Source organism: Cucumis melo, chromosome 12, assembly GCF_025177605.1.
Source record: "Cucumis melo cultivar AY chromosome 12, USDA_Cmelo_AY_1.0, whole genome shotgun sequence".
NCBI classification, from domain to species: domain Eukaryota; kingdom Viridiplantae; phylum Streptophyta; class Magnoliopsida; order Cucurbitales; family Cucurbitaceae; genus Cucumis; species Cucumis melo.
The window spans coordinates 12,904,273-12,928,305 of record NC_066868.1 but is presented as its reverse complement, the minus strand read 5'-3'; the positions used below and the strand labels follow the sequence as shown (position 1 = coordinate 12,928,305).

At 32.3% G+C, this 24,033-nt stretch overlaps 2 protein-coding genes across 17 annotated transcripts; both read right to left on the bottom strand.

Annotated features, from left to right (window-relative positions):
• Window positions 1-583: 583 nt before the first annotated feature.
• On the bottom strand, window positions 584-3,187 carry LOC103499943 (protein WHAT'S THIS FACTOR 1 homolog, chloroplastic). 4 transcript variants are annotated; one of them, XM_008463109.3, is made up of 3 exons: window positions 2,860-3,187; window positions 2,486-2,591; window positions 584-2,244 (listed from the first exon to the last, which is right to left on the bottom strand). In XM_008463109.3, exon 3 carries the CDS (start codon window positions 2,032-2,034, stop codon window positions 832-834), a length of 1,203 nt encoding a protein of 400 aa, XP_008461331.2. In that variant the 5' UTR covers window positions 2,035-2,244; window positions 2,486-2,591; window positions 2,860-3,187; the 3' UTR covers window positions 584-831. The 4 variants fall into 4 exon arrangements, with proteins under 4 accessions (XP_008461331.2, XP_008461348.2, XP_008461341.2 ...); XM_008463126.3 differs by having other exon boundaries at window positions 2,486-2,533; XM_008463119.3 differs by lacking the exon at window positions 2,486-2,591 and having other exon boundaries at window positions 584-2,266.
• Window positions 3,188-14,713: 11,526 nt separating this feature from the next.
• Window positions 14,714-20,271, bottom strand: LOC103499968 (uncharacterized). Of its 13 annotated transcripts, XR_007815816.1 has the most exons (9): window positions 19,898-20,270; window positions 19,448-19,529; window positions 18,756-19,231; window positions 18,635-18,669; window positions 18,399-18,484; window positions 17,767-17,910; window positions 17,129-17,217; window positions 15,329-15,462; window positions 14,714-15,228 (listed from the first exon to the last, which is right to left on the bottom strand). XR_007815816.1 is itself a non-coding variant. In XM_051079917.1 (6 exons), the coding sequence occupies exons 1-6, from the start codon at window positions 19,942-19,944 to the stop codon at window positions 16,233-16,235; spliced, it is 546 nt and encodes a 181-aa protein (XP_050935874.1). In that variant the 5' UTR covers window positions 19,945-20,265; the 3' UTR covers window positions 15,938-16,232. The 13 variants fall into 13 exon arrangements, 2 of the variants coding, with proteins under 2 accessions (XP_050935874.1, XP_050935875.1); XR_007815813.1 differs by lacking the exons at window positions 14,714-15,228; window positions 15,329-15,462; window positions 18,635-18,669 and adding an exon at window positions 15,938-16,316 and having other exon boundaries at window positions 18,756-18,907; window positions 19,030-19,231; window positions 19,898-20,269; XR_007815812.1 differs by lacking the exons at window positions 14,714-15,228; window positions 15,329-15,462 and adding an exon at window positions 15,938-16,316 and having other exon boundaries at window positions 18,756-19,186; window positions 19,898-20,268.
• Window positions 20,272-24,033: the final 3,762 nt, after the last annotated feature.

Sequence of the window (24,033 nt, the reverse complement as noted above, 5' to 3'; positions counted from 1 at the left end):
TTTTTAGAGTTTTCAATTAACAAATTTAATACTGGAAAAGAAAAAGGATCAAAAGATAAAAGAAAAAATAAAGAATAGAGAGAGGAGAAAAAGAAGAAGGGAGAGGGAAGGAGGGAGGGGAATTACGAGGAAGAGAGAAGGAGATTACGAGGAGTATTGAGGAGTGAAGGATGTTTGAATAACCTTAATCCCCAATTAACTTAGTAGGTGGCTTAAATGTGGAGGGAATTCCAATAGTCCACTCCACTCTACTTCTTGGACCAAACAAACCTTAAGAGGTCAAGGATTCTTCATCATCAGACTAACATAATAGAAAATTAAACCAATTCACACACTTTTTTTAAGTCACTCATGGCTATCCATTCCAACTTCAATGAGCTAAGCACCAAAGGAAGATCTCAACCTTTTCAAGAGTCCAACTCTTCCATATATAATATTGATTGTATCAATGAAGGAAGGTTTGAATTGAATACAGTAACAGTGACGAAGATAATTATCATTGTTAACTAACTTTAACGAATCAAGGGAATGTTTAAGATTGTGTAAAATTTAAATATGTCAAATATCTTTAGATATCTTTAGATGATGGAAATCCCAACTCTAACTCATATTTTTCCCAAAAATATTATAATGTATACACCAAACCTAACATTTACCCGGTAAAATTACTTAAAAGAATACTTGCTATTTTCTCTTTACATCCTTCTTTTAATTGGTGTACGAAAACACCAAACTACAACAACGAAGTTCATTACTTCATATCTTGGGAAATCCAACGAGCATTAAGCTTCCTTTCACTTTTCATGCAATTTTTTTCCAATAAATATGTGATTATAAACTAACTTGGTGTGTATTGCAACTCACGTCCCTCCTACCACACAGTGAAAGAAATCTATCAGAGTGCAACAGCAAAGGACATTTATCGACCAAAGTTGACCCTTCATAGCCTTCTTTCAGAAATACTGTACTCCTTGCACCTTTATTAGTGATGTAGAAGATTCCTTGATGCTTTACTAAACAAAGCAATAGTTTAGATGGTAGAAGAAACTCCCTATGAAATGCATCCAATTGTGTTGAAGTCATTCTTTTTTCCATTGTCAAACTTAGAAACTCGTGAAGAACTGCGACCACTCTCTTTCTTGTCTTCGGATCAGCTACATCAAATCTCCTCGCATTCAAGTACGGGGAAGGAAAATCCATTTTCTGCCACCTTTCAAGATGTTCAAGGTAACTCGCGTTTGGCCTAAAGCCAGGAGGAAAACACATCTTGAATGCAAAAGGACCACAAAAGTTGCCATCTTTTGAGATTCTAACTCTTTTTCCAGATCCACAAGAAGATAAATCTCTAGCTTTACCAAATCCATCTTCTCGAGCACAGACTGCAAGTGAAGAATCCCAGTTTTCCAAATTTAGATGAGCTTTCCCATCAGCTTCCTTCACTGAAAAGAATTCAGGGTACTTAGGAATCAATGAAGTTTTGAAGTCACAAGGCAAACCCAATTCAGATGCAATGAATTCTATATTCTCAAGCGGTACTCGACAATCAACTGACAGCATCAACAGCTTCCTCAAATTCTTTACCAAGATTGGTTCCATTGCACTCTTTACCTTATCTTCTTCACTAGCAATCATTTCAGCTTTATTGGAGAGTCTAACATAAGGGGGCACTCTACTACTTCCAGAGCCGACATAAAAGATCGAAGAGTACTTCTCAATAACAGCCATGAAGTTCCATTTTTGGACAAATCCTACTTCTTTCTCCAGGTCCCTCAATAATATAAATTTGTGCTTTTGAGATTGGATAATGTTAATAAGCTTTAGTATGAGGGATGGCTTTTTTTGCAAGTCCATGACTTTGTCCAGTTCAGCAACTCTATAATATATTTTTCTCTTTGGTCTCATTCCACCGCTAGATTTGTGTCTCATCAAAACCCATAGAAAAGCCGACTTCTTATGATCAAAAACATGTGTTTCAGAATTTGGGTAAGAGTTGGGGTATCGATTTAGGCGTAGGAACATAGATTTTCCATTCATTTTAAACTCCTAAACTCTGTTGCAACAAATATCAAATAGTTTTAGGGGAAGCTCGAAAGTCCCTTGATCAAACAATACTACCTCCGATTCTAATGTAAAAACCTATTCATTTCTCTATTGGAAATTAAGGACTTTTATCAGATTCAGTTTCCACAAGCAACACCAGAAACCCTGACTTTGGAATCGGCAATGCTTCTTGCAAATTTTGTCCTGAAACATGGAAAATGGAGGCCTTAAAAAACCTCACAAAGTTTCAGTCATATCATTTACTGTCAATTACACAAATTGGCTAACTACAACATAACACATATTCCCCAGAACAAAATTTGACATATCCAATACTCAAATCACACAAAACATACATTCAAACATTCAAAATGCTTTCAAACTCTTAACAAATCACTATATAAAGTCAACATTATATTTTGAAAGAGATGCAAAAACTATTTACCTCAATGACAACCGAAAGTTCACTTCCTTGAACAAACATCATCAAAGCCTAAACAATAAACGATCATATCGATAGCGCGTTCAAGAGGGATATTCTTACCCAATATCTACCATGAAGTATAATGGATTACTCCAAATTAGTCCAAAACTACAACAGTAAGATTCCGTGAGGCTAGAAATTAATCTAACATACTTTAATCAGGTCCAAAATGATTCAACGCATGCTAAAACTTACAATTAATCGAATACTTCAAAATTCACCCGATAGAGCGTTCAATTAACATCATACCGATAGAGCGTTCAAGAGGAATACTTCTAAAGACTACTAATTTAATTGGAAATGGCAAAAGAGCATTAATGCTCGCCAAATCTTACCCAAATGGACTCTGATTTAAGATGGTTGGTGTTCGAAAGTGTTCAAACTTGCAGAAATGCACGGTATGGATGGGGGTAAAGTGACTTGGACCAATCCGAGAGTGGACTACCGCTGAAACTCGTCAAAAATAATAGAAACGCTGCGAGACCAAGACAAAGAAGATAAACGCTCGCGGCGACAGCACGACGCCATCATGGAAGGCTCGCCATCGCCAACCATTTTCTCGTGGTCAGCATGGCGAAGGAGGAAGGAAGAAGATGAGAAAATTGGAAAGATCGGATTTTTATTTGGAGGGTTAGGGTAAAGTGTTTCAACTCCGACAACAAAGATTAGCAAAATTAAAGGGTTAGTTTATTTAAACGGCAAATTTACTTTTAAATTAACAAAATAGCAAAACATACGAATTTTAAATAAAAATTAGGAAACAGTATCTTAAAATAAAAATTGGGGGACAATGTCTGAAATATACCACCACATGACAAATGTGATTTCTAAACTAATCTTCAACAAATATCCTATAATTAAATAAAATTCTACAATCACAATTGAATAATCTACTTTTCTTACTTTTCCCTCAAAACATAAAAGAAACCATCAAATCACATTCTCAAAACTCTACAAGTTATCAAATCTCATTTAATTTGTATAGATCACTGTTTCACATCTTCTATTATTTGGAATTTGGAAACAAAGAATCTTCAAGCATTTCCTTCCCTTACTCTGAAAACTCTAACTTTGTCTGCTTCAAATTGAAAAACTCGAACTTCATCCGCATCTCATCCTTCGTATCGTTTTGCATCTCCTTCGTCTCACACATCGTCTGTTTCACATCGTCCTTCACATCTCCTTCATCCGATACATCTCCAATCTTCAACTTCGTCCGTTTCACTTCAATCTTCAACTTCAATCTTATTTACAACTTCAATCATTCGTTCCACTTTAATCTCCAATCATCAAATTCGTCTGGCACATCTCCAATCTTTAATCGTCCATTCGCACCTTCAATCTTTAGGCTTCGCATCATAGCATCTCTTTCATCCGACACATCGTCTGTTACAGTCTACAAAGGAAACATGTTTACTGAGTACTCAAGTATATTTAATTTGGCAAAATTATTTAAAATGTGTGGAAATAATTAAGTATATATGCTAAAATATTATTAAATTACAAATCTTTGATTTTCAGCTTTATCATAACATATGACGGATGTATCTTAAATTATTGTCTAATATATTTTTAAATTGGTAACATTATTTAAAATGTGTGGGTATAATTTATGAAACAATAATTTTATATACATTTGTCATATGCTATGATAAAACTGAAAATCAAATATCTGCAATTCAATAATATATAAAATTATTTGACATAATCTTAGGAATTCAAACTAAATTAAAATTAAAGTGTAATTTTAGGGTGAGATATATAACAAATACTATCTTTGGTATGATTTTAGGGATTCCAACAAACAATCTAAAATTAAGGTATAAAATTTTAATTTAAAAATAATTTAAAATTTTTAAATTAAAACTAGAGAAAATTGTGGCTTAACATGTAAAATTAGAGTGGATATATAAACATTATCTTTGGCATAATTTTTGTATGTTTTTTCATAAATAATTTGAAAAATAAAAAAATGCTAAAATTAAGGGATTATCCATTATCTTTGGCATAATTTTAGAAATTCAAAGCAATAATCTAAAATTAAGGTGTAAAATTTAGATTTTAAAATAGTGTTACAAATTTGAATTAAAACTAACATTTAAAATAGGGTAGAAAATAATGTTAAAAATAATGTTAGAATATCAAATATGTATTGTTTATTGTTTATGTATATTTTTTCATAAATAATTTGAAAAATAAAAAATGTGAAATAGTTGAATTTATCTTTGAAGTTATTTTAGGAAATTTGAATTCAAATCGATGATTTTAGGGATCATGTAGATTGAAGTTGTTATTAAAAATTTGTAATATGTATTATTTAATATATTTTTTTATAAATAATATGAAATATATAAATTCGTTAATTACTTGATTTTGTATCCTAATAATTAGGGGATTTTGAAACTAAAGTCATATCTTTAAGGATTGTTAGTTCAATCTTTTGCAACAACAAAATATTTTTTGATTTAGTTAAGACTTATCAAAAGTGAATTTGTTTATAAATACATTGTATTCGTGATATGTGATATTTTGTTTGATTTTTTTATTTCAATAAATATATTGTATTTGTATGTGAACAATTGCCCTTCATATTTGTATGTGAGCAATTGCCCTTCGTGAAGGGGTAAATTTGGGCCAAAAAAATTGGAAAAATTCATCATGTAGTTTTGTCATAAATCAAAGTAATTTTGGGATTTGTTATTTTTTTTTCTATCCAGGATTTTGCTATTTCTATGGTTTCCTCTAATTTTAAACTCCTTTTGAAATCTGAAGGGCCAACTGAATTATAATAGTTTGATAGTTATAATAGTTTGATAATTAGTGTACGATGTAGACTATTATATTCTATGTTTGGGATTAACATTATTATAAATTGTATTATTATAAACTGTCTTAAAAGCGGAGACTATTCTAACCGAGTTTTTTACTGCTATTTTTTTCTTAAATCGATTTAATTAAATATTTTAAATTAGGATACTTATTTAATAAAGATAGCTTCAATCTTGATTATTCATTACTCTTTTTTTTCCTACATATATAAATCTAATACACATTTTTCACAAAACGATTTTATTAAATCTTTTTAATTATGATATTCATTTAATAAATTTAGTTTCAATCTTGATTTCTCACTACTTTTTTCTACGTATACATATCTCTTAAATTGATTTTATTAAATATTTTTAAGTAAGATATTCATTTAATAAAGAAAAATTTAGAGAAAATATCTAATTTGAGTATGATATTTCACAAATGTCCTAAATTAAATTTTTTTTTATCTCGATTAGGATTTTCTATATTTTTAAGACAATTTTAACATTATTATTAACATTAATTATATAGGTTTTTCGAAATTGAAATATATATTTTTCCTTATTTACATTATATTGCTCATTATTTTCTAAGTTCTAATTTTCTTAAATACTATAGTACTTAATGTTTCATTATCATTGTAATGAATTAAACGTTACATTATTTTCTTAATTATATTATTCATTATTAACTAATATGGAAGTAATTTTCAAAAAATATCATAATGAATTCCAGTAATGAATATTATATTTCATAATATTTTCATCACCGCCTAATTCATCCCAAATTTTCATCCGATGCCGGCAACTTGTTATTCTCTAATTCCATTAATTTCTTCAGTCAATTCTGTTTTCTTCAAGTAATCTTGATTCCGTCACGGAAAAATCGCAACATTCTTTCAATTCCAGTACATCTAGTTTTCTTATTCACATAATCATATTTCCTTCATTACCGATTCTGATTTAGTTTTTCACCGATTCTTAGTTTATTTCGTTTTTTTGTTCTCCTCATCCTTCTGGTTAGTTGTTTTCCTCAATTCCTCATATTTTTCCTTACTCCATTACATCGTAGATTTTCTAGAACGTTTTAAACTTCTATTCCGTAATATTGCATTTAGATATATATCACTTGATATATACAATTTATAAATATATGTTGACATACAGTTTCCAAAAAATATGATATATTGGTTATGTTATTTATTGTAGATATACCCTTTCATATATACAATAATACATATAAATTGACATACATTTATCGGAAAATATGATATGTTTGTTCTTTTATTTTATATATATATATACCCATTCTTATTTACAATAATTGTAACGCCCAACATTCTTTCGATTTTTTTCCTTTGTTATTTTGACCACTAGCATTATTATTAAGTGTGGTTAGTGTTATTAAGTATTTTTATTAAACCAAGGTTGGTTTTTTTTAATTTTGAAATTTGGGGGTGAATTAATCAATTAATGGCTTAGCAAATAATTAATGGCCTTGGAAAGGGTCAAGGGTAGTTTAATTGAGGAGAGAGAAAAGAGGGTTTTAGGGATTTCTTTTATTATTTTTTTTATTTTTTTATTTCTTTTAAGAAAGAGGCATTGGGAATTGAAGAGACTCATCATCTCCCCAAAGAAGAAAAAAAAAAAAACCCTAGCCGCCGCCGCCGCACGCCGCCGCACGCCACCGCCGCCAGCTGCAAAAATAACCCTCGGAGCCGGCCGTAGTAGAGCCGAACCACCATCTCAGCCGCACCGCGTCTGCAAGCCGAATCCGGAGCCGCTCCTCATCCGCGCAGCCGAGCGCCGTATCTGCAGCCAGCCACGCCGCGCCGCGTAGATCCGACGCAGCGCAGCCGTCTCTCGCACGCCGAAGCCGAGTCGAAGCCACCTTCGCGCGTCCGCAGCCAACCCGTCAGCCAGCCGAGTCGCGCCGCTTCGATCCGACGCAAGCGCAGCCGAAACGCCAGTCTGTAGCCGTCGCCGAGCGAAGCCGCGGTAGCCGGACCACCAGCAGCCGCCGCGCCACCCGAAATCCGGAAGCCGAAGCCTCGCGCGCAAAGGTCCGACCGAAGACCCGCCCCGCGACCCGAACCGACGCGCGCCACCTTCCGGAACCCGACCCGCGCCCGCGTGCATCCGTGCGTGAGCCGCGTCCGCGTGTGAAGCCGCGCCGCGCGCTTCTGTGTAGCCGAGCCGCGTCTCCCCCTGTTGCAAGCCGAGCCGCACGCGTAATCCCTGTGCCGAGCCGAGCCGCGTCTGCCCAAGCCGAGCCGGTCCTGTCTTCTTCCAGCCGAGCCGCCAGGACTAATTTGGCTCCATCCACCTAAATTTTGGTAATCTAATTAATTATTGTGGTTTTTCCGGTAAGACTCCATGCTCGGACGTTAGTTAAATTAATTTGGGTCTAAATTAAATTATTTTCCTCAAGGGACGTCTTGGACCAAGAAATTGCTGCAGCGCGGGATTTCTTCAGTAGGAGCTCGAGCACTGCAATCTCCTTCTAGGGTAAGTTATTTCAATTGAGTCTTGAACCGTTAGTCGTTGGCGACCTATTTACGAATTTCGACTTATTAAACAGTTAGGACTTCGTCGCTTGGAAAGCGTACTGCCTCGCGGTTAGGACTCGACAAGTAGATCTCCAGGTAAGAGATTCTACTACTAGCTTCATGTTTAGAAGTATGAGACTGTGTATGCCCCTATGTTGCATATTGAGAATTAGACAGTACGATGCCTGAAATAAATGTTAGTATGATGCAAATGACGATATAGTTATGCTATAGCCTGTTATGTGTGGCAAGAGCTGTTATGGCTACGACGAATGTCGGGACGGAGAGAGTGTAGAGGTGATTTATGTGACATGTTATATGCTGATGCCATGTGTATGTATACTGCAATTAGGGTACCTGTTAGCTTAATCTGTTAGAGTCGTACCTGCATGGGTGTCCTTCGGGATCACCACCTATTGAGGACTGTGTGGTCCGACGGGACGCCAGTCTAGCATGGATGTAGACATGACTCGAGTGACTCGACGGGGTCCTCGCATCCCGACTGTCCTAGGTGTCCCCCGGGGCATCGAAGACCAGAGTTACGTTCCTACGGGAGCGCATGATTGCACGTGTTCGGGAACGTGCCAGAGATTGGGTACCAGTTATCAGGACTCTAACAGGAAGTTAACAGGCACCTAGTGGGACTAGTAGTGGGTCCCTTACTGAGTATTTTTATACTCATTCTCTCCATTTTATGTTTTCAGGTAGAGGACGAGGCAAGGGCAAGGGCAAGCTGGCGAGCGACCCGAAGTGAGACCGTGGAGGGCCATAGGGACTACCGCTTCCGCTTATTCTTATTTCAGATTTTAGCATTTGAGTTTGAGTACTTTTCATTTCTCACTATCTTTTATGTAGATAGGGCCCGAGTAGGACTTCAGAACGCTTTTACACTTTTTTTGCATGACTACCTTGTTTATGTTTTTATAAATGAATTTCTTGAACCGTGTGCTTTTCAATAAAATTTTTCGACTTAAACCACTTGTTCTATATTTAGTAATGACTTCGATTCAGTATAAGGAGTTGGGTCGTTACAATAATACATACTTATTTGAATACAGTAACAAAAAAATATTATATGTTTCTTCTGTGATTTAATATATATATCACTTCTTAATTAGAACATATAATATTTATGACATATATTTCTAATATTTTATGGCAGGATGACCAAAATTGCAGTCTATTTCAATGGTTTTTCCAATAAATCAAACAATTATGTTAGTTTTAGTCTGTCCAAAATAACAGTTAATGACCATATGCTATAAAGAATTGTACACAAGTCTTAGATCCAAGTTAGGCAGTTTTATTGATATGAACAATATTGATATATATCTTTGCATATATCCTATAGAATGTGTTAAGAAGGATCTGACTATAATGAATATGATAACGATGTTAAATGGGTTTACCTTATAATAACATCAAATGTTGAGCGACATATTGCCCTTATTGTTCATTTTGTTAGCCCTTTATCAATTTATTTGGGTTCATCGTTGTCAAGTTCTTTTCAAACTGAAATCCATGATAATGGGGGGTCGTTTTTTTGAAAACAAAGATATTCTACGGTAGATTCCAACTTTGTATTGAAAATCCACGATATGTTTTCAACCAAATCATTGTTCAAACAGTTTGTACAAGTCATTGCTATTAGAGACAATTTTCAATACGTTACAGTGAAATCAAATAAGGAAGTGTTGATTTTGCAATGTGTAATTGAAGATTGCAAATGGTCCTTGCGTGCTTCTTTTGTTTTCATGGGGATAGGACATTATAGGTTCTTACTAAGTAGGATTCTGGACATACATGTTCAGTAGATGTTTTATTAACAGATCATAGACAGACTACCGTTATGGTTATCAAGGACGATGGTAGATTTCTATACTTCTTCATGGCATTATCTACTTCCATTTCTGGTTGGCAACATTATCGTCCAGTAATTTCTATCGATGAAACAAGTTTGAAGAATAAGTACGATGATACTTATCTGCTCCAACACCTGATGCCAATGATCAAATATTTTCACTAGCCTTTTGTGTGATCGATTCTGAGAATGATTCCTCTTGGACCTAGTTTTGCAACCAATTGAAGAGAATTATAGGTGGACGGAATGACGTTGTAATAGTATATGACAGACATAAAGTATATGCGAAGCCGTAGAGGTAGTATTTCCCAACGTTCTACATTGCATGTGCTTTGTTCATTTACTTAGGAACCTGAAGTTGAAGTACAAAAGAATAGTCGATAACGTATTTCATGCATGTGGGAAGGCTTATAATGTTGTAGACTTTGAACATGAGATGCACAATTGTTGGAATCTTCTGCCCCTAATATACGTGAGGAGCTTAAATCCATTGGTTTTTCTAAATGGTCTCGTACGTACTCACCACGTAGGAGATATAATGTTATGACCACTAATAAATCTGAGAGTTTGAATTCTGCCATGATCAAGGCTAAGTTTGAATTTTGCCATGACCACCAATATGTTCTATGCTTGAGGTTTTGCGAATGATGTTGTAGAGATGGTTTTTTGAACGAAAAAATGAAACTGATTATCAAGTTATAGATTTTACAAAAAGAATTGAAGGTATATTAAGAGAACATATTGAACGTAGTCAATCAATGAATGTATGCTCCATTTATATATACTTACATATTCTGCATACATCAACATATTGAATATATACATTATATAATTGTTTTGTATATTTGCATTTTAGGTTAATCCAATTAACAATATGACATGCCAGGTCATCGATGGAACCTCCCAATATGAGGTTTACTTACTTTCGAAGGTTTGTAGTTGCAGAATGTGGGATATATTGGAAATACCTTGTGCGCATTCATGTGTTGTTTTCACCATGAAACATTTGTCAATTAAGTCATATGTGTCACCTCTTTACTTGAACAACACTTTGAGTTCAATATATAGAGGACTAATAAGTCCCTTAGGCGATCATCAACAATGGCAAATACCTGATGATGTTATGTCGATTGTCATCATCCCACTGAATGTAAAACGTGCAATTGGTCGACCCAAGAAGATTAGAATTCCTTCTAAAATGGAATTCAAGAGGCGCGTTAAATGTGAATGGATAAAAAGCCCTTTACAGTGAAAGGATTACATAGACTCAATTTTAATTGGAATCTTAAAAAATACCAATAAATTGGTAAAATTATAAAAATAATTTATATGACTAAATATGCTCTAAAGAAAATACAGAGAAGAAGAACTTACTCTTGTTGACGACTCTAAATCTACCAAACACCAATTTGGGCACCACCACTTGGAAACCTTCCTATTCTCAATTAAGATGGTTTGTGGGAACCAAAATTGGATTGAGGGAATTTTTTCAGAGAAATGTTTTTTTAGAGAGAATGCGATGATAAAAAACAAAATCATAGAATTCCTGTTTTGTTACGCAAAGAATTCTTTCTTAGTCAGACGGAAGAAGTGGGAAGTTGGGAGAATAAATAGGAACGTGGGAAAACCACCCACGTTCCCTATTAACTTAATATATATTAAACTAATTAATTAATTTAATAATTAATTAAATCATATTTAATTAATATTTTCATTTAAATCATATTTAAATGAATATCTCTCACATAATCTACAGTTTTAATTTAATTAATTTAATTAAATCAAATTAAACTAAACTATTAATTAATTCTTCAATTAATTAATTTCTAAATTAAATATCTTATATTTAATTTAATCTAAAATTTGAATCATATTCAAATATAAATTTCTCTCGTTTTAATATGTATCACATACAAATTAAATTTTAACCTGTAGTTTTAATATGAATCTAATTCACATTAAATTAATATTTGAACTCATTCAAATATTTTATTCTCTCATAATATAATTTTGAATCATATCCAAAATTAAATTTATATAATAAAGTCTAATTAAAATATAAACTTTATATTATAATGTATCAACATACATTATGTTAATTCCCAAAGTAAATTTGAATATTTCAAATTACAACTAATATAAATAAATCTCATTACTCTTTATGAGCTAAGAAGAGGACCTATTGGACCTATAAATCAGAAGCTACAACGATATGAGATTAATTGGCTAAACTCATTAACCTCATTAATCAATATTCGTTAACTGTGTGTACACTCCACTAAAGACTCACAACTGAACTCTTCTCACTGTAGATATATTTCTGTGTCCACGGATATAGACCAATACCAGTAAGTCAGTCCTTCACAAGTGTTTGTAAAACCAGCTGGGTCAAATTACCGTTTTACCTCTAGGTTACTTCTAGTCCTTAAATACCAGTGCTCCTCTAATGAACAATCTGTTTATGGTCCAACCACTAAACAGAAACCCCTCTCGTGCCATAGAGAGGGTAGGGCCATTTGTTCAAGTCTTGGAGACACCATTTAAGGGAACACTAATCTACTTACCCTAAAGGTGGGAATGAGTGAATTTCATCTTGTGTCATTATGTTCCCAGCTCCCCACTCGGTCTTGTCCCAAAAATGATAAGCATATTGAGTCGGCAATCTGGCCACTCTCACCCATACAAATCAAAGGACAATCCCTCACAAACAAGAGTTCATAATACACTCAGGATTAAGACTAAGTTACCTAGGTTATCCTAATGAAATAAAAACCCAACTAGTTAATGGAGTTACATCTGGTGATTACTATTTCGTGGTCCGGTCTTATGCAAACTCATTGCATAGGATACCCTCACTCGCATGTCGCATACATGAACGTATTAGATCAATGTGTTTGTATCAAATACAAAGTGAGTCGTATCCATAGTGTTAACAGGATAAAGTACCCAACCTAAACCCTATACTATAGACTGTTTAAGCTGATCTTGAACATTAATCCCCATATGTCTCTACATACTGTTTAAGACTCATCAAACAGCTTAGAATGTTAGTTTATTGGATTTAGGTTATTAAGACAAAATTAATAATATAATTAATAACACTTATCGAAATTATAATAATACAACACTTTATTAATAATGGTAAATTGATTATATTTACTATCTACGAGTTTTAGGTCATAAAACCCAACAAAATGTGACCGTTGTGGTCGTGTTAGTCATAATAGTAAGAGATGCAAGCTTTTCTTATTAAACTAATTATTCTTTATTTATTATGTTTTTTACTTTTAATTTAAATTTTTATGTTGTAATGTTGTTAAACTTTAAATTTCAATTCTAAAATTATCCTCAAATTCCCTGAAGTTTCCATATCTATCAATGATGTTTACATTATTTTTCTTAGTTTTCTATTTAAAAATATGAATTCAATTGTTATATACATAATATTATTGAAAATATCCTTTTGCATATACACGCTTTAATATCTTCCATTTATTGAACCAGATTATCTTTTTTCCATTTTAATATATATCCAATTCTAATGCTTAATATCTGTTATATACATAATATTATTACATATATACGATATTTATTTGTTAGACTTTCAAATTCAATTCTACAATTACGCTCAAATTTTCTGGATTTTCTATATTTACCGATGATGTTTACATTATTTTCCTTAGTTTTATAGCCAAAAATTTACATTGCATTATTATATACGTAATATTATTGCAAATATATTTAACACAAATACTTTATCGCTTTTTCACTTTATTGAACCAGATTATCTTTTTTCCATTTTAATATATATCCAGTTCTAATGTATAATATCCATCATATACATAATATTATTACATATATACAATAGTAAATCCAATGTAGCGTATTCTTCCCATTCAACAAGCTTCTCATCAAATTCCTTTCATCTTCCAAAATCAGATAAATGTTGCTACATCCCAAACATACATTACATATATACTATATTTTCCACTATGCCACTCAGTCATGTTCCTTTAGAGAAATTAATCATTCAATTTATAAAATTATTTGAACAACGTACATTTGTGTAGCTGTTACAAAACAAAATAAACATTGTATAAAACTAACCAAATTAGAAAGAAATTATCAAACCAAGACATATTCAAACATAACTAACCAAAACATAATAAAATCATAATAACACATGTTTCTACATTCAATCTTCGTCACTTTGTCTATTAATATACTAAAGTCCTTGGAATAGTAATTTAAAAGTTGGTCCGTCAAATCCTTCACTTGGAACTCTAATTTTTTTCTTTTTTGGCTCCGCCGATCCAAATTTTGTTGTGAACGGAGATCTCATTATCCTTAAAGGTCTCTCCTCGTGCTCCTCCTCACAGCATGCTGATAAGCAAATATATCTATTCCAAACAAGAATTAAATTTGTACATTTCTCATATTATGCCATACATATTCAAAACATATAAAATATGCATACACTCATTGTAGCACTCTTAACAGCTACATTTTTCTGAACATGTGCTTTTTCGATTTTTTCTTCTACATAAAGCACATTAAACGTAATTTATAATCGTTTCAAACTACATTTAAATTCAAAAAATAATAACTATATTTACAACCATACTTACCTTCATTTTGATTGCTTTCTTTTCAATCTTATCTACTTCATTCAGTAGAGTTGTGTTATATACTACATCATTAACACAATCATTTTGGCCATCCTAATCATCATGATAGTTAGTATGTAATATATAAAGCAATACCGAATTATCAAAAGTATTATCACATATACTTCAATTGATAATCTACTTGTTGTCCTTCATTTTCATTTGCATTTTTTCCATCCCGATCATTATTAAAGTGAGTATGTAAAATATACAGTTATGAATAGAAGTATAACCACAGATATGTATATGTATAATATATAGAGCAATACATAATTATCAAAGTATTATCACATAAACTTCAATTGATAATCTACCTAATGTTCTTCATTTTCATTTGCATTTTTTCTATCATGATCATCATTAAAGTGAGTATGTAAAATATACAGTCATGAATAGAAGTATAATCACAAATATGTATATGTGTAAAATACATAGTATCCTTTTTTCCTATCTTTATCTCCTGTTCCACTTTCTTCACTATTATTTCTCAGACTGTGACCTCCATCACATCATTGTCATCCCTCTGTATGTTTTTAGTTTGTTCCACTGTTGCACTTTCTTTCTCTTTCAACAGTTTTTTGAGTCCTTTGACCTCTAGAAGCAGTTTGTCCATTTTCACGTTCAAAGCTTCATTGCTAGCCATAATTAATTCTTGAAATTTTAGGAAGTATTTAGGAACTTCCACATTTGTATGCTCAGCTTGTCATGAGCATTCTCCTTTCTCAAATCTTTTTTGAGTTTCCTCTGTACTTTGCCTTTTATAGAACGTGCTTCGTTCCACGAAATCTTCGTCAGGAAACATGACCTTGAATTGAAACTGTCGCAAAAATGACATGGAAAAATCAGTTTCTACTAAATGTACGTAGATTTATATAATATTCACAGTAATTATATAATATACAGTTATGTCAATAAACCTGTTCATTGTCAAAGACCCTCTCTGCAAGGTCCTTCCATTCTGGGTGGTTGTCAACTACCCAATTAAGCATGCATATCCACTAGTACAAAAATAGACTCTCTTGACAGTTTTAAACTATCAAGAATTATTATTCTTGACGGTTTTAAAACCGTCATTAAAGCCAGTGTCAAGACTGTCAAAGTTAGTAAATGTTGACAGTTTTAAACCGTAAAGTATATAAATTTTCATGATAGTTTAAAACCGTCAATAGTACATATGTTCATGACAGTTTAGAACCGTCAAGAATATGAGTATCCATGACAAAAATCGTCAAGAATAAGAATATTTATGACATTTGATAACCGTCAAGAGTATGAGTTTTCATGACATTTAAAAACCGTCAAGAAAGTGGTTGTTTATGACATTGAAAAACCATCAAGAATGCATTTGTTTATGACATTTTAAAACCGTCAAGCATTTTTCGATTTTTTTTTTAAATTATAATTCAATTATATTTTTGTTCCTGTATTATGCTCTCATTGGTCCTATATAGTAGTGCAACAATTGTTCCATAAATACATATAAATGACAATATTCATTAAATATAGTTTCAAATCTCAAACATATATAAATAAAACCTTTCACCATATCATTTCAAAAACTATACATGAATATTGTAGATCATTTACAAGCCCAAAATAAATAATTCCATCAGATTGCCAAGAATTCAACTCAACATCCTCTAATGAACTAACTTAGCCCACCAATAAACAATATGGTAGTGTTCTTAATTGTACCCATCAACTCCACCCACCTCCATATGAATAATTCAAACAATTCATCTATATTATCTATGTACATAAAGTTTTAGTATGACAACCACAAAAAAAATTTCCTACTTCAGAATCCCAAATAAGTCGAAATCATACGTACAAACCCAGAAAGTCAGCTAACTCAACCTGCATCTCGTCTAACTCGGCCTGTGAGTATGATCTTTGTGTATCAACCTATAAACATGCAAAATAAATGAATTAGCTCACAATTCAAACAAACCAATCAACATACTTTAGAATTGTAAAAGGATAAATCCTTGTACTACTTGAGGATAATGATAGAACTTCGACAAGGTCACTTAACATAATTGTCAACTTATCTCAGAGATTAGTGTCACTTAAATATGTGTGTTAATATGTATCGGAGTGCCATGGTGTTTTAACACGTGTATGTAAATATATTCCATGTAAAAGACATATTACTCAAATCAAAGTGTTCATAATTCGTAAATAATATTTAAAAGAACAAAAGTGGTAGTTAAATCACACAATTTATAACATAGAACAAATTGAAAGAGACACAGGAGGGAGAGCAGCGAATAAAGGAAACTGAGTTGATTTTTGGGTATCTTATGTTTACAACTGTATTGCTTTTGCAGTCATCAAGGAGTTCAAAAAAGGGGTACAAGCTAAAACAAGTAAAAGAACATCTAAATGTAGTAAGAATGAAAATTTTCATGAAAAATTGTTTTCAACAAACTCTAACCTCTGTGCGTGGAATTAAAATAAAAGGTAATCAAAACTAAAATGACATGATACGGGGATTAGTATGATGCACTTGAACACCTGCCCATCAATCAATTAGCCAAACAAGCTCCAACCACAGAAAAGCAAACAGAAAAGCAAGCGGCCATCAAGAGAGGGACACACGTTACTTGAATCTTAACAATTTCAAAGAATGTAAGAATTTTGCTACTTCCAGCACCTCCATAACAATATATTAACTCTATACATTTAGAATCAAAATGGAAGGAAGTGAATCGTACCTTTGTTGTGGAACTCGATAGCATGGAGAGAATGATGATACAGATAGAACTTATAGTCATCGCAGGCGACCATGAATAATATAAAATATCTACACATATTCAGAGTGAAGGAAAATAATATTGGTTAGTCTTTGCTGCTTAAGCGATAGCTAAGCTCTCAGACAAAGACCCAACATATCACAAATAACCTCATACAAAAAATTAACATGAGTAGAATATAATTCACAACTCAAACATGCATGAGCGACAAACAGTGGCACAATGCTTAGAAGCATTTACAAAAGGAAGAAGAAACAGAAACTTGGCTTCAAATAAACTTGCATTACGCATCCTCTATCTCCAATTCATGAGCTAAAATAAGTATCATCAACAGTAGAGCCAATCTACAAGAAGTAGATAAAATCACAATAATATAGTGGGGTCTCACGAACATGCACATGTCAGTACAACATGAAAGGAAGCAAGATTAAGGCAATATACAATTTTCTAAATGGTATATATTCGAAGAGTAATAACAGAAGAGCAATATACTATATAACAATTCATAAGTATTGAGCAATCACAGTTATCAAATTGATATTAGGTATATAACTAAATATGAGTTTTGTCAACAATATAAGAAAGTAAGTGAAATTTACAAGTGGCGAAGATGTTGCAGGGTGCCCAATTCAGGAGGAATTCGTCCAATGAAACAATTTTGTTGTAGATGTAGGTATTGAAGCTCTAGAAGACTAGCAAGCTCCCTTAGAATTTCTCCCTTTAAATTATTGAAGCTCAAATATCTACAAAAAATTTTATATGCATAGTTCCTCTAAGGTATCATAGTTCATCGTATGTCCTATATCAATCATACAAAATAGATGTACAACGTTGTGGGAGGTCGCTTAAATAATAATAAGCCATTGGACGAACTTTAACTTCTCTGGAGGAGTGACATTCTTGAAATTTTATGAAACTTTATATAAAGGTCAAAAGCAACTACCTATATTTGATTACAATTTATGAAAACCAAAATATTCATCTCCACTCCATAAAACTATTAATCTAGATCAACAGTTCATACAAATTGCATCAACTTTGGAGCCAACTACTAAAATTTAGTAACATTTGCACAGAATCGTTATCTTTCCTAAACAAAAGATAGGCTAAAAAATTTTAGAGAAAAATTGAAAAGAATTTCATTCTTGGATGACAGAAAAATCATAAAAAGATTGCATTCTCATAAACAGAAAAGATACACTTAAACAATTGATCATTGAAAAAGGATTACCTAAATCTTTCCTAGCTTGTTCAGTTTTTCCTTGTTTTTGGAGCCTCATGAATTGCTCGTGAGCCTTTTGTTTCTCTATCTCTTCCCTGGTAAAAAGAATAAATACAAGTTTGTAAACTGTAAGAAAAGCATCCCTAAATCTATACAATGGCATATTTGTTTCTAGAACAATAATCATAGAAATTAAATAAATGTTGAATATCTGTTAAAACAAACAATATAGAACTTATAACAACCATTCACGCCTTGAAAGTTCAGTTGTTTTCCCGATCTGTAACATGAAGCGAAATTACACACATCAACTGTATATCAATGTTCGAATTGTAAAACCGTGTGTAAGGATGAATATTAGCTTACATCAATATCTCTAGCTTCAAGGTTTTTAGCTTGACCAAGTTAGGATTTTCAATCTCAATAATACACATTTATCTTCCAATAATGATTGCTTAGCTAGCTAGTCTAACACTAGCAGGAACCTTTGCAGACATACAGATATGCCTGAAGAGACACTACAAAAGGACGAAGTTTTGAAGTAAGAGAAATGGTATAGAACATATAAACCTTTGTAACACACTTCAATTAAATTAAAATAAAGAAATATTTAAAAGTCCAACTTAAAGAGAAACTCAACTTTTAAGAAAAATCCCAAATATATATTCCTGATGACTTGCCCAAAATAATCGCCAAAGTTGATTGGTGCTAGGCTTGTAACTAGTAACATAAGCACTTGCTGTCATCCATTCTAATTGCAGCTTTGCCCAAAATTCAGCAGTTAATGCATACATTTCCTAAGTAGGATATAGAACGACAGAGTTTCAAGAGACCATAGTAAACTGCATAAAAGAATGATAATTAATCATATTTGTAAAGAAAAAGAGATAGCAAGCGTTGGAATCATTGGATTCCTATCTAACAGAGAAGACAGTCAGGTTAACTTCATGTAATAGTTATATTTCATTTTCATAATACAAATATTTAGGCGCGTGTTAAACAGAAAAAATTGAGTTCAACTTCTCCTTACTAAAATTAGAGGAACCAATACACTATACCATCATCTCAGCTTCCAACGGTGCTTCCACAATGTTAAATTCTGCTCCTCGGTAGCTAAGTGTGCGACACAAATACATACCCCTAGAAGTTAAAAGAAAACTCTCGGTCAGCAAACTTTTTGAACCAGAAATAAACTTCAATTGATTTATAGGAAGGAAGAAAAATGTCCCAAGATTCAAAATCTCCAAGACGAGCAAAAGAATACCAATAAGTTTGTTATATTGCGTTGTAGACAAAAGGCAATGAAGTAATAGAAAAATATTTCGGTACTAACAGGTTGCTCTAAATAAGAAAAGATAATTCCTCCAGTTGCGGCAGAAACAATAACCACTACCAAGTTTGAGATAAATTTGCAAGAATGGGATAAATGGAGGATGAAACATATCTAAACAACTTTGTCATAAAATTTTAAGTGCAACAAATTCAAAATGAGAAAGATAAAATCTAACCTCAAATCTACTTGAAGATCCGGATACTTTGACTTCTTGTTTGACATCACAAATACATTGTTCTACTCGGCCAAAGAACTGAGATTTTCGGTGAAGAAACTTCAAGTTTTCTGTCTTCTTCTTTTCGAACGATGGTTTAGACTTGTATAGTGGACAACGGACAGCGAAAATGCAAGGGACGTCTACTTTTTGAACACAGATGATCTTGGGTTTTTGAACGGAAGAACGATTTTGGGTGCTTCGATTTTGCGAACAAGAAGACGCGCGGAAGAAGGGAAGCGGACAATGATCTTGATTTTCGAAGGGAATTAAGAGGAAAGTTAGGGATTTTTCGACCTTGAAGTTTGACGATTTTGCGGAAGAAGGAAAGACACTTTTTTTTTAATAATCCTTGACGTAGAAAAGTGCATTACTTAACGTTTTTTAAATGTCAAGAATTTTGGAAAATGACTTTCCTCCGCCTTTTTAAAAATTCTTGACGTTTTAAAACGTCAAGAATTTAATTGATATTTCTTGATGTTTTTAAAACGTTGAGGAAAACACATATTATTGACGTTTAAAAAACGTCAAGAATGTCAAATTTATAAATATTCTTGACGTTTTAAAAACGTCAAGAATTTAATAGATAATACTTGATAGTTTTAAAACATCAAGAAAAATGCATATTACTTGACGTTTCAAAACCGTCAAGAAAGCTGAAAATTGACTACCCTCTGCCTTTTCAATAAAATTCTTGACGATTTTTCTTTTAGATCACCCATTTCTTGACGTTCTTTTCAAAAACCATCATGAAATTAAAATTGCAACCGTCAAGAAAGACTCTTTTTCTAGTAGTGATCTTTTTCTCATCTATTCTTTACACACAAAATATTGAAGATCCCATCAACAGTGGAATACATTCATACACCGATACTAAAAGAGAGAAGACAAATCCAGAAATGCCAACAGCTAGGGCAGAAGGGTTTTTTATTGACTTCTTGATAAAATCTAATAGAACATTATACCTTATCCTACCCCATGGATACACATCAAATTGGTTTTCATCATCCACCAATTTGATGTGGTCCATATCCATACTTGTGGTGAACTGTTTACCCAATAGAAAATTCTCGATGAAGTATATTTTTGTCATTTTCACTTTATCATCCTTCTTCAATTTTTTAGACTCATTAAATAAAAATGAGACACTTGACTTCGAGATAGGATCTTCACTCTTGAAGTACTTAGACAAAAATTTTCTCTTTACCTTTGAAATATCTACTAGGGGCAAGGGACCGCAATTTATACCAGTTATTGCCTCGAATTCCTTAATACCAAATTTGGCTATAGTTCCTTCTTAGTTAAACCACAGTTCATCCTCCTTCATCAATGTACATTGATGTCTTATAATATGGTATAGTAGTTGGCTCTAGAATTTATAAAATTTAATGTCTAGGAAACTACAAAATGACAATTTTCTAAATGCTTTTGCAGTATTTAGTTTCCTTTTAATATTTCTAATGACCTCTATTCTTGCATAAATGTTTAAGTTTAGTACCCTCTTCCCATTTACTCCTTTGCAAGATCAATGGTGCACCCTGCAAACATAAGTTATAGGAGAATATCATTCTATGTATACTTAATATATACTATTATATTATATGACACTAAGTATATTTCAATAACATAATCACTATCTCATAAACATCCTTTATATCAGCGCTTTTTTCCCCTTTTTTCCTCTTCAGTAGATTTCTGAAACCATATTAATAATATAGTTTTAAAATAATAATAACATTTTTCAATGAAAAATAAATGCAATTTAATGTTTAGAAATATTATATACATATATTTTATATATCTTTTTGTTTAACGTTCTTCCTCCTTTCTTCACATTTTTTGTTCCTTCTTTTTCCATGTCTGGTTTCTTATCACTTTTTTTTATCCTTCTTAGTATGATCCTTCTTCTCTTTCCTTCCTTTAACGACTCTCACTCTCTTTCTCTTCTTAGATACCTACATTTCATATAAACAATTTAAACGTTATATTAATGTAACTTTTGTTTCTTAAAAAGAAATACAACTTAATTTGATATCACATGTACATTTTCAGTTTCACTTGCCTTCCTTTTCCCCTTCAACACATCTTTGAACAATCTCATTTTTGCAATGGGTAGATTGTCTTACAGAATACAAAATATCATTAACGTACAATTTAAGAATTCATCATTAGTATAACCATTTTCAATCCATACTAAACATAAGTATACCTCATCAAACTCTGATGATTTGTTAAGTGGTACGTCATATGATCTTTCTCTTTCATTCATCTTTAAATAAATATAATACAAGCATCAGCAAATATCAGATAAAATATATACTACAGTAATTTTCTAATATACTCACTGGTTCTAACTGTTCCCCTTTGTCATGTGTTTAGCATCTTTACCTTCGGTGTTTCAAATACAACATCCGGTTTCACATATTTTTTATCTTGGTATAGCACAATAGGTCCTCTTAATTCTTGTTCATCGTCGTCTGGATAAACAGTTTGCAGTGCTTCGTACTAAATTTCTTCTTCATATCTTTCTTCATCATACGATATATATACATATTATATCTTGTTTAACGATTTATACCATTTCAAATACACCTTCAAAAACTTTAAAATATATCTATGTATCGTCAATCATAATTGGATCATCCTTGTTGAATTTAATATGTTTCATCCTTGATCCTAGACATCTCTCTCTTCTATGCACCATTTTTTTCAACTACATATAGAGATTAATATACAATATAAACTACCGTTTACGATATTATGATTTTTATAGAAACAACATCCATGTTTAAGTGGAAACAGAGCCGAACTTCAAAAACAACATAGCCAAACACTTCCTTTTTCTTTTCGAAGTTGCATTTTAAGATTATAAAGTTCATAAAAAAAATATATACAACATGCATTACTTCATTTATGGTTTTAAGAGTAAAATAACACTTTACATCTATTGGTTTCACAGTAGAAATCAATATTGTTAATAAACCTTAAATGCTTCTTCAGTCTCATTTTATAAATAAAATAGTCTGAAGAAGACGGTTTTAGACTGAAAAGAAATATGATCTCTAGCAAATATACCATATTTGATATACGAAGTTTAAAAATAGACTAACCGTAATGGAAAATGGCTTCACAACAAGTGGTTTTCTTACACCCAGCGTAGAGCAAAGGTCCTGCTGGAGACAATGAAGGCAAACCTTAATGTTTGCTCGAAATTGAAGACAGTGAACAACTAGGAGCGTTTTTGAAAAATACAGGTTTATTTCGTCGGATATTGTGAAGTTTCCATAAACGTACATATACTCACCCCTTTTCACGCGTTCAACGTCTCTGCATATTCCTTTTTCAATTTTAATTTTTTTTTTCGTTTACATTAATGAAATTTGGGTAATAAGGTAAATTGGTCCAGTCTTTTGTGAAAATTTATAGCCTATTTAGGACTTTGATGAAATAAATATATTAGAAAGAAAAGCCCATTATGTAAAATCTTATAGTAATTTAGGCTATTCTAATTGAAAGCTCTTTAATAAAGTTAGCCTCAATCTTGATTTCTAACTATTCTTTTTTTGCATGCTAGGGAATATAGGGCCCAAACGTGAAGTGGGTTATTTTCGATTTGTAGCCAACTCCACTCCTTATAAATCTTAGGCCCAACAATTTCCTCATACCTTTAGACTATTATGTTTGAAATTAGTTTAAGCATACATGACTACAATTTGGCTACATAGTTAGTAAGAGAGCAAGACAAAAAAACTATATATAAATACATATTCACTATTTTTGTCTTCACCATATATATATTAGTTAAATTTACATAAATACTATATATAAATATATATTTTCTTTTGACACTCGATCTCAATTAAAAATTAAGTGTATCCAAACTTTAGTAAATATATTATCCAGATAATGATTGGTCGAGATTTAAGAAGTGTTAGAAATGACTTATAGGCTTTGGCTCAAATAGCAAAGTAAAAGAAAATTGTCCCACATTGCTAATCCTTGAAGTGGGAAGAGGATATATAATCTCAAAGATTTAAAGGGGATATCAAACTAAGCAAGTGGTGATAGTATAACCATGTCCCACATGCGAGTCACCG

Bases quoted from the DNA above. Each gene is read 5' to 3' on its own strand.
- LOC103499943 (XM_008463109.3), bottom strand. From the start codon at position 2,034: ATGAATGGAAAATCTATGTTCCTACGCCTAAATCGATACCCCAACTCT.
- LOC103499968 (XM_051079917.1), bottom strand. From the start codon at position 19,944: ATGTCAAACAAGAAGTCAAAGTATCCGGATCTTCAAGTAGATTTGAG. The intron at 18,487-19,030 runs AGTTGAGTTTCT...ATTCTTTTTACC, and splicing joins TATTTGGGATTTTTCTTAAA to AGGGAAGAGATAGAGAAACA. The intron at 17,218-18,398 runs GTAATCCTTTTT...GAATATGTGTAG, and splicing joins ACAAGCTAGGAAAGATTTAG to ATATTTTATATTATTCATGG.